This window comes from Salvelinus namaycush, chromosome 15 (assembly GCF_016432855.1).
Source record: "Salvelinus namaycush isolate Seneca chromosome 15, SaNama_1.0, whole genome shotgun sequence".
NCBI classification, from domain to species: Eukaryota; Metazoa; Chordata; class Actinopteri; order Salmoniformes; family Salmonidae; genus Salvelinus; species Salvelinus namaycush.
Window position 1 is genome coordinate 29,923,324 of NC_052321.1, and position 11,096 is coordinate 29,934,419.

The following is an 11,096-nucleotide window of genomic DNA, read 5'->3' on the forward strand; positions in this document are numbered from 1 at the left end:
AGGACATCTACTTTGTGCATGACACAAGTAATGTTTCCAACAATTGTTCTCAGACAGATCATTTCATTTATAATTCACTGTATCACAATTGTGTGTCAGAAGTTTACATACACTAAGTTGACTGTGCCTTTAAACAGCTTGGAAAATTCCAGAAAATGATGTCATGGCTTTAGAAGCTTCTGATAGGCTAATTGACATAATTTGAGTCAATTGGAGGTGTAGCTGTGGATGTATTACAAGACCTTCCTTCAAACTCAATGCCTCTTTGCTTGACATCATAGGAAAATCAAAAGAAATCAACCAAGACCTCAGAAAAAAAGAAATGTAGACCTCCACAAGTCTGGTTCATCCTTGGGAGCAATTTCCAAATGCCTGAAGGTACCGCGTTAATCTGTACAAACAATAGTACGCAAGTATAAACACCATGGGACCACGCAGCCGTCATGCCGCTCAGGAAGGAGACACGTTCTGTCTCCTTCCTTGGTATATTAAGTGTACTGTATACTGTATGTCATTGGTTTTTACAAGGTTGAGTTTCCTCTGAAACTCCCATCCACCCATCACACATTCTACCTGCAGCAACGCTTGTTGTTATCTATTACAATGTCAGGTGAGACATTTTCTCTTGAAAATGAATATACTGCATTTCTTATACTTAGGCTGCAACGTGTGTGTGTGTGTGTGTGTGTGTGTGTGTGTGTGTGTGTGTGTGTGTGTGTGTGTGTGTGTGTGTGTGTGTGTGTGTGTGTGTGTGTGTGTGTGTGTGTGTGTGTGTGTGTGTGTGTGTGTGTGTGTGTGTGTCTTTCTGCGTGCACACTCATTAGTGTAACAAGAGAGTCTCCCATCCCCCTTGTTGTTTACACACATTTAGCTAGAGACAGACATTCTTGTTGTTCCTCAAAAAGTACTCCATGTGCCGGGAGTTTCCTACCACGTCTGGTCCACCCAGTCATGTGTCTCAATAGAATATCTCAAGAGAACATTCCATACAAGGCCTCTCATAATAGGAGATCAAAAACTTGATGGCCTCCCGTACCTAGACTTTAAAGTCAGATTTAACACACGGTCTTGTGTCACAGGGAAGTAAACATGACTTCTTTCCTTCGTTGCAAATCAGGTATTTTTCTGCCACCTGCCTCGTCAAATGATTAGTTGTCTTGTTATACTGGTTATTGATCAAATCATGGTTCAACCATAGACAGACACTCAAAAGCACCATTTATACCTGGTTGTGTCTTTTGTCCTGATCTTGTCGACATTCTGATTGTGCCCACGTTTTTAGACAGGTGTAGACAATCAAAAGGAACATTGTGAAATGTTCATCCTGCCCACCTCCCGAGGTACAGTAGTCAGACACTCATTGTGTCTGGATATCTTACAAGTGTAGACTGAACTGAACAGAGAAAACAACATTTAAATCATCATTATTCGGTTCTCTAAAATCATTGACAGGTGGCACCATTGACTGATAACATCAATGTGTCTTACAATAAATATGATTTAGAAAGAATAGTTGTGAAATAATTTGCATAAAGGAATAGACCAGGAAATCTGGTCACAATGCAGACCCAGTGGATAGACAACAGACACATTTTAATACCATATGTAGACAAATTTCTGGAAATGTGGGCACAATCAGAATGTAGAGTAGATCAGGACACAGGACCCATGTTAGCACCAGGTATACACAGGGCTAGAATGTCAACAAATGGGTTTTCTTTTAATTGTATTTTTTCCCCCAGTTCAGTTGGGTCCTGTCAGAGGTATCAGTCATTAGTCATGTTTTGTCAGTCTATGAAGTCAGATGAACAGTGGTTACCACTAGAGTGCATATGTTCCTGCCAGTGTGGTCTGGTAACATGGAGATAGTTGCTATGTTTATGTTGCTTTGATTCGAAGAGAAATGTACCTTGATGTGTGTGATTGTGTTTCATCCCCTGTGTTATGCAAATGGAAAGACCCCTAGAATAACTTGTTTTGTTCAGAACTGCACAATTTGAACAGTAAAGTAAATTGGCACCCAGGATAAATAAGCAAACACAGGACTTTCCCTTAGAACTGCATTACAATTAGGAAATATTATGTCTGTCATTAGACATATCATTGCAGAGGGACAAAATATTTAAAAATAAAAACATTTGATAGGTCTACTCAGCCAATAGGCTACTAGCAGAATAGATCATAGCCTATAATCTCAATGCACAAAATCAAATTTTGTTTTCTTGACACAATTTAATTTCATGAGTGAATTTATTTGTTTTGTTTTTCATTTAGGCTATTCTTTGCTTTTATGTAGGATTATGCAAAAATATCCAAGCCCCTTTGCAGTGTTCTAACATAAACCTAATCTGTTGAGGCCACAAGTATGAAAATGCAGAATTGAAATATGTGGGGCCCATATTTCCCCATGGAGACCGTTTGGAGTCCTGCGTTCCGCCTGGAAATCCCCCACCCTGTGTTGACTCCTCCCCCCTCCGACACTACTGAGAATTTAACGCTGGTGTATGTCAAGTTCCGAATTACAACCAGCACAGCAGCCAGTGTCAACAATGGACCTTCATCGAGCTAGTATCCTCAACCACATGGATTATAACACTGATGGTCGACATTCTAAGGATAGGAAAGTGCAATCTATCAACGAAGAGCGGCTGGACAGCGGCCTTGACTCTCTCAAAGACGAGGAATATGAAGTTGTCGCCAGTGAGCTCGAGTGTCTTCGTGTGGATTGTCCCTCACCGCAGAGAGACGAATGCGCCAATGAACCCTGGAAGGAACACGTTTTAGAGGACGGAGACACGTATGTTGAGATACTATAATCAAATCAACAGACATTCAAGTTTTGTTTCCAGAGTTACATTAAATCGACTGTTATTTCTAGGTTATATAATTAGCAAATTTTTGTAGTCGACTAATTACAGCGCAATTGTGGTTGTCTTCCTGTGTGCAAAAGTTACGTTTGCATTTGCATGCAAAGTAGCTCCAATCTAAACAATGCACAAGGAAGGTATTGGGGGAGAGTGATTATGGCCATTGTGGGCTTTACGTAAACAAACCTTTCAGAACGGAATGTACTATGGCTGGGGGTCAAACAAGGCGGCGCTCACACTCCGCTGGTCGGGAAAGTCCCGGGCCTCGTGCCAGAAACCAGATACGCTGCAACGTGCGCCAGTGCGTCAAGACACCACTAGTAGAAATAGCTTGAGGGAAAGGTGTGACGACTGAAGTGCTGCCTGTTTTTCATTCTAAGTGTTAACCTTATGTCGTATTCAGGAATCATGTTCATTTATTTTTGAGTAGTCTGAGGAGTTAATAATTCCCCCTTGTCTTCTATGCAGGCTTCTCCACCTTGCCATTATCCATGAAGCCAAGGACTGTGCAAGGAAGTTAATAGAGCTGTCATGCAATGAGCCTTTCCTCAATCAACAGAACTACCAGAGACAGGTACATACAGCTAAGACCTGCACAATTACAGTAAATGCTTAGATGGAGTACAAGGTGTGTGTATGAGAGAGAATTAAGTAGATACACAAATACAGTAAAAGGTGTGTGTGAGAGAGATCGAGAGAGGGGCAGAGAGAGACTCATACTTCCAGTTCCTAACCATACCCGTCCTGCTCCCCTATACAGACTCCGCTCCATCTGGCTGTGATCACAGAGCAGGCTGAGATAGTGGAGCGTCTGCTGAAGGCTGGCTGTGACCCAATGCTAGTGGACGACAGTGGCAATACAGCCCTCCACATCGCCTGTAGGAAGGGCTCTCTCACCTGCTTCAGTGTCCTCACCCAGACCCAGGGCTGCTCGACCCAGCTCCCAGCCATCATGGCCACACCAAACTACAGTGGTAAGACACTGAAAAACATAGTTTATTTTCTGTTTCTTATTTCAGCTTGTGGGGAACCTGTGGCCATTACTAGAACTAAACAATTACAAAAATAATGTCTAACAACAATGTTACTGTAGTAATTACACAGGTATAAGAGTAACTTAACGTAAAGTATTATTACCCTGTTCTCTGACCATTGGTCTTCCTCTGCTCTCTGTTTCAGGTCAGAACTGTTTGCATCTGGTCTCTATCCATGGCTTTCTCTCGCTTGTGGAGAGCCTTGTTGCTCTCGGAGCTGACATCGATGCACAGGTAGGCTATGCAGCAAGTTAGCCTTTTTTCAACCCCACCCTCGAAATAGTCCATTTGATTATGTCATTCACATTTCCTAAAAAGCACCCAAATGCTGTGTATTTCCCATTAACTTATTTGACACTTGTTTGGCATTCCAGGAGCAGTGTAATGGCCGCAGCCCTCTCCACCTGGCTGTGGACCTACAGAACCTGGACTTGGTACGGCTCCTGGTCAGTAACGGCGCTAACGTCAACAGCCTAACCTATGGAGGTCACACGCCGTACCACCTGACCTACGGTCGCCAGAACGCTGCAATCCAAAGGGAACTGTATGAGCTGACGGCTCAGGAGTTGAGAGAACTGCCAGACAGTGAGTCTGAGGACAGTGAGGAAGAGGGACAGTCTGATGAGGAAGAGGTGAGTGTGACTGAACTGATGTGAGTATGTGGACTGTAGGTGTGTGTGAGGCATCTCTACTGTGTGTGATTGCTTATGCAGCGTAGAGTTTTTCCATATATTCTCTGGTGAAACAGCTGTGAAAACTGTTCAGCATATCTAGCTGTATGTCATGAGTGAACCTAGCAGATTGGATGTTTTAGATAGTCATAAATTAACTTTGGCTCTAATCCACCTTCTCCTTTCCTTTCGCAGGTAACATGTTGGTATGATGACATTCAATGGAATATGCACAAGTAGGAAGTAGACCAAAGAACCTGTAGAGAACAGTAGTACAGACAGGGAGAAGCTCTTCTGCCCACAGGCTCTAGCTATGGTACAGTGGCATGCCCAGCAGTGGTGCCAACCTCAGAGGTTGAGGATGGCAGAAGGCTGGGGTACACCCTAGGACTGACATAGTGATGATGGACAGTGTGAACCAATGAGAAGATGCCAAATAAACTAAATGGATGCCAATAAATAATGCTCTTTATGGCTCTCTAAAAGATACTCATTATCACAAAGCTTACATCCAACCAACGATGTAATAGCATCAGCATGTATTATATTGTAAATGGCTGTGAATACAAATACATATTTTTTTTTATAACTGTAAATGTATAAAGTTTGACATTACTGTAAATGTTATCCATTGCATGTGGAAGGGTAAAGCAAGCCACAAACTCCAGTAAATTAAAACATGACATTTAACTTCGCCTTGATTTCTGGTGTTTTTCCATCAGTGTGGGAGATGGTGATGAAAAATGAGTTTTTTTTTTTTCTTCTCCAGTACTTGAAAGTGCAGGCAACATGCCCAATGGACTATTTGGAATGTGACCATATCTGAGACTGAATTATTTAATTATGTTAAATAAATCAAACAGATCCTGAAAGGTCAGTGTTCAAGACAAACACATTATTATGAAGATATAATGGCAAATCACCAATGCCTTAACAGAATAAGGGACTGAAGTGTAAAGATGCTGGTGATCAGGCTTCAGAATGAGTCGCAGGCATAGGATGAGCCGTAACATATATCCATAGACTTGTAGAGGTCTGTATCTATATTATTATAGATGAGTACACTGGAATTTCCTGTAAGGGAAGGGCCAATACAGGCAGTGTTGAAAATTCCGCTGGGGAGTCATAGTTCCCAGACACGGTATTCCAGACATGAGGAACTTCACGGAATTCCTCACTTAGAATTAGTCAGAAGGGATTCTCCAATGTAATTATGGTCATGTGATGTGAAGATGCAGTATAACTAACTGCGTGTTTTAACAGTCTGCTAGAAATCTGAGACTAGTGCCAGTGTGGTTGTACAAGCTAAAAACCTCACGGGATTCTACCATAGCGCTACTAGTGTTAATACTACAAAGATGAGTAATATTGCCCCTGTCGCTCTACTTTTCAGTGATATATTCTCAAAGAAACCTCTGCAAGTGAAGGCAAATGATTTAGTCATAGCATGCTCCCTCAAAGCCCCAAGTGAGCAGGAAACACAGAGGGGCAGTCAGGCAATTCAGAAAAGAGCCCCAATGGGGGATAAGAGGGACTCGTATGACTCAGCATGACAAGGAGAAATGACAAAGCCTTCAGATGGAAAATCCGGACTGTCTTCATGAAGACAGTATTCAGACCCCTTCCACTTTTTCAACATTTTGTTGTTTCAGCCTAAAATGTATAAAATAATGTTTTCCCTCAATCTACACACAATACCCCATAATGACAAAGAGAAAAGAGGTTTTTAGAAATGTTTGCAAATGTATAAAAAAAAAAGAAATGAATAATATGAGACTCAAATTATTATTTATTTTATTTAACCTTTATTTAACCAGTTAGGCCAGTTGAGAACAACTGTGACCTGGCCAGGATAAAGCAAAGCAGTGCGACAAACACAGAGTTACACATGGGATAAACAAATGTACAGTCAAAAACACAATAGAAAAATCTATATACAGTGTGTGCAAATGTAGTACGATTAGGGGGGTAAGGCAATAAATAGTCCATAGTGGCGAAATAATTACATTTTAGCAATTAAACACTGGAGTGATAGATGTGCAGAAGATGAATGTGCAAGTAGAGATACTGGGGTGCAAAGGAGCAAATAAATAAATAATATGGGGATGAGGGAGTTGGGTGGGCTATTTACAGATGGCTGTGTACAGGTGCAATGATTGGTAAGCTGCTCTGACAGCTGATGCTTAAAGTTAGCGAGGGAGATATAAGAATCAAGCTTCAGTGATTTTTGTAATTCGTTACAGTCATTGGCAACAGAGAACTGGAAGGAAAGGCGGCCAAATGAGGAGTTGGCTTTGGGGATGACCAGTGAAATATACCTGCTGGAGGGCGTGCTACGGGTGGGTGCTGCTATGGTGACCAGTGAGCTGAGATAAGGCGGGGCTTTACCTAGCAAAGACTTAATAGATGACCTGGAGTCAGTGGGTTTGGCGATGAATATGAAGCGAGGGCCAGCCAACGAGAGCATACAGGTCGCAGTGGTGGGTGGTATATAGGGCTTTGGTGACAAAACGGATGGCACCGTGATAGACTACATACAATTTGCTGAGTAGAGTGCTGGAGGCTATTTTGTAAATGACATCGCCGAAATCAAGGATCGGTAGGATAGTCAGTTTTACGAGGGTAGGTTTGGCAGCGTGAGTGAAAGAGACTTTGTTGAGAAATAGGAAGCTGATTCTAGATTTAATTTTGGATAGGAGATGCTTAATGTGAGTCTGGAAGGAGAGTTTACAGTCTAACCAGACACCTAGGTATTTGTAGTTGTCCACATATTCTAAGTCAGAACCATCCAGAGTAGTGATGCTAGATGGGCGGGCGGGTGCGGGCAGCGATCACATGCATTTAAGAGCAGTTGGAGGCCACGGAAGGATTGTTGTATGGCATTGAAGCTCGTCTGGAGGTTTGTTAACACAGTGTCCAAAGAAGGGCCAGAAGTATACAGAATGGTGTCGTCTGCGTAGAGGTGGATCAAAGAATCACCAGCAGCAAGAGTGACATCATTGATGTCTACAGAGAAAAGAAATTGAGCTCAGGTGCATCCTTTTTCCATTGGTCATCCTTGAGATGTTTCTACAACTTGATTGGAGTCCACCTGTGGTAAATCCAATTGATTGGACATGATTTAGAAAGGCATACATAAGGTCCTAGAGTTCACCGTGCATGTCTGAGCAAAATCCAAGCCATGAGGTCGAACGAATTGTCCGTAGAGCTCAGAGACAGGATTGCGTCGAGGCACAGATCTGGGGAAGGGTACCAAAAATGTCTGCAGCATTGAAGGTCCCCAAGAACAGTGGCCTCCATCATTCTTAAATGGAAGAAGTTTGGAACCACCAAGACTCTTCCTAGAGCTGGCTGCCCAGCCAAACTGAGCAATCGGGGGAGAAGAGCCTTAGTCAGGGAGGTGACCAGGAACCCGATGGCAGTCTCAATGTCCTTGAGTGCCCGAGCCCGGACTTGAACCCGATTGAACATCTTTGGAGAGACCCATCCAACCTGACAGAGCTTGAGGGGATCTGCAGAGAAGAATGGGAGAAACTCCCCAAATACAGGTGTGCTAAACTTGTAGCGTCATACCCAATAAGACTCAAGGCTGTAATCGCTGCCAAAGGTGCTTCAACAAAGTACTGAGTAAAGGGTCTGAATACATACGTAAATGTGATATTATAGTTTTTATTTTTAATACATTTGCAAAATAATTCTAAACCTGTTTTTGATATTGTCATTATGGGGTATTGTGTGTAGATTGAGGGGGAAAAACGGCTGTAACGTAAGAAAAAGTGGAAAAAGTAGAGTTCTGAATACTTTCCGAATGCACTGTATCTTACATTAGTTATCTTTTGTTGGTATTTCGTGCCAGCCTTCAGCTACCCTCAACCCCTCCCATCTATATCTGAAGACCATCCAGTCACAGCATTCAGCTACCCTCAACCCCTCCCATCTATATCTGAAGACCATCCTGTCACAGCATTCAGCTACCCTCAACCCCTCCCATCTATATCTGAAGACCATCCAGTCACAGCATTCAGCTACCCCCAACCTAAGTGTATGTAAACTTCCGACTTCAACTTCCGACTTCAACATACACAAATTTCTTGGTAACAAACTATAGTTTTGGCAAGTCGGTTAGGACATCTACTTTGTGCATGACACAAGTCATTTTCCCAACAATTCTTTACAGACAGAGTATTTCACTTAATCACAATTCCAGTGGGTCAGAAGTTTACATACAGTAAATTGACTGTCTTTAAACAGCTTGGAAAATTCCAGAAAATGATGTCATGGCTTTAGAAGCTTCTGATAGGCTAATTGACATCATTTGAGTCAATTGGAGGTGTACCTGTGGATGTATTGCAATGCCTACCTTCAAATTCAGTGCCCCTTTGCTTGACATCATGGGAAAATCAAAAGAAATCAGCCAAGACCTCAGAAAAAAAATGTGTAGACCTCCACAAGTCTGGTTCATCCTTGGGAGCAATTTCTAAATGCCTGAAGGTACCACGTTCATCTGTACAAACAATAGTACGCAAGTATAAACACCATGGGACCATACAGCCGTCATACCAATCAGGAAGGAGACGCGTTCTGTCTCCTAGAGATGAACATACTGTAATGAAACAGCAGGGAGCAGGTCTCGAACCCTCGACCTTCTAGCCCGAGGTCCGGAGCGCTATCGACTGTGCCGCAAAAGCATGCTCGTGCGGCAGAGTCAATTTCCGCGCTTATAAACCCAGGGTCGTTACAGTACTTTGGTGCGAAAAGTGAAAATCAATCGCAGAACAACAGCAAAGGACCTTGTGAAGAAGCTGGGGGAAACGGGTACAAAATTATTTATATCCACAGTAAAACGAGTCCTATATCGACATAACCTGAAAGGCCTCTCAGCAAGGAAGAAGCCACTGCTCCAAAACCGCCATAAAAAAGCCAGATTACGGTTTGCAACTGCACATTGGGGACAAAGATCGTGCTTTTTGGAGAAATGTCATCTGGTCTGATGAAACAAAAATAGAACTGTTTGGCCATAAGGACCATCATTATGTTTGGAGGAAAAAGGGGGAAGCTTGCAAGCCAAAGAACACCATACCAACCGTGAAGCACGGGGGTGGCAGCATCATGTTGTGGGGGTGCTTTGCTGCAGGAGGGACTGGTGCACTTCACAAAAGAGATGGCTTCATGAGAAAGGAAAATGATGTGGATATATTGAAGCAACATCTCAAGACATCAGTCAGGAAGTTAAAGCTTGGTTGCAAATGGGTCTTCCAAATGGACAATGACCCCAAGCATACGTCCAAAGTTATGGCAAAATGGCAAAAAGCCCTGACCTCAATCCTATAAAAAATTTGTAGGCAGAACTGAAAAAGCTTGTGCGAGCAAGGAGGCCTACAAACCTGACTCAGGTACACCAGCTCTGTCAGGAGGAATGGGCCAAAATTCACCCAACTTATTGTGGGAAGCTTGTGGAAGTTTACCCGAAACGTTTGACCCAATTTAAACAATTTAAAGGCAATGTTACCAAATATTAATTGAGTGTATGCAAACTTCTGACCCACTGGGAATGTGACAAAAGCAATAAAAGCTGAAATAAATCACTCAACTATTATTCTGACATTTCACATTCTTAAAATAAAGTGGTGATCCTAACTGACCTAAGACAGAGCATTTTTACTCTGATTAAATGTCAGGAATTGTGAAAAACTGAGTTTAAATGTATTTGGCTAAGGTGTATGTTAACTTCCGACTTCAACTGTATATACGCATAGATTGCATTTGGATTACTAAAAGTGTTATTTCGGTTAACTGGATTCGTTCTGACATTTGTGATTTATTATTTGTGTACTTGTTTGACATTTTTGCTGCACTGATAGGAGCTAGTAGCAATCAATTAATTATAATATTCTTGTGTTGTTGCATCACTAATGTATTGAGCTGGTGAGTATCTCTCATGCTTAATACTAGAGTGGCCCACAATTTATTCCAGAAGAGCTGAAACCACTTATGTCGGTTAGTAAGTTAATTGAACCTTTATTTAACTAGGCAAGTCAGATAAGAACAAATTCTTATTTAAAATGACGGCCTGCCCTGGCCAAACCCGACACTGAGCCAATTGTACAGCTCGGGATCAACCAGGGTCTGTAGTGAAGCCTCTAGCACTGAGATGCAGTGCCTTAGACAGCTGTGCCACTCTGGCGTGTAAGTAAGTAACAGAGGAGTTTCAGAGATTTCTATAGTCAGCATTAGGCTTTGGATATATGCACCATATCTATATGGGAAAATAATCTCAAAAACATTATCTTTAATTGAACAGCGTAAATGTACAGCAAGTCAGGGCTTTTGTTCTGAAGATCTGTGGTAGTGCTCTCATTTCTCTAGGGTAGTCTCCCCTCTAGGTTGGAACACAAGGAAACACTCAATCTCGCTCTGACTGGGACACAAGGCGGACATCAATTTCAGTCTCTGTCAGGATCCTGCAAAGATATATATATATATATATATATATAAACTCAGCAAAAAAAGAAACGTCTTCTCAC

General features: G+C 42.2%; 1 protein-coding gene across 1 annotated transcript; it reads left to right on the top strand.

Moving 5' to 3' along the window:
* Positions 1 to 2,471: 2,471 nt before the first annotated feature.
* On the top strand, positions 2,472 to 5,268 carry LOC120060413 (NF-kappa-B inhibitor alpha-like). Its single transcript, XM_039009718.1, has 6 exons — positions 2,472 to 2,797; positions 3,336 to 3,441; positions 3,628 to 3,841; positions 4,047 to 4,135; positions 4,276 to 4,533; positions 4,768 to 5,268. Exons 1-6 carry the CDS (start codon positions 2,505 to 2,507, stop codon positions 4,810 to 4,812), a joined length of 1,005 nt encoding a protein of 334 aa, XP_038865646.1. The 5' UTR covers positions 2,472 to 2,504; the 3' UTR covers positions 4,813 to 5,268.
* The last annotated feature ends 5,828 nt before the right edge of the window (positions 5,269 to 11,096 follow it).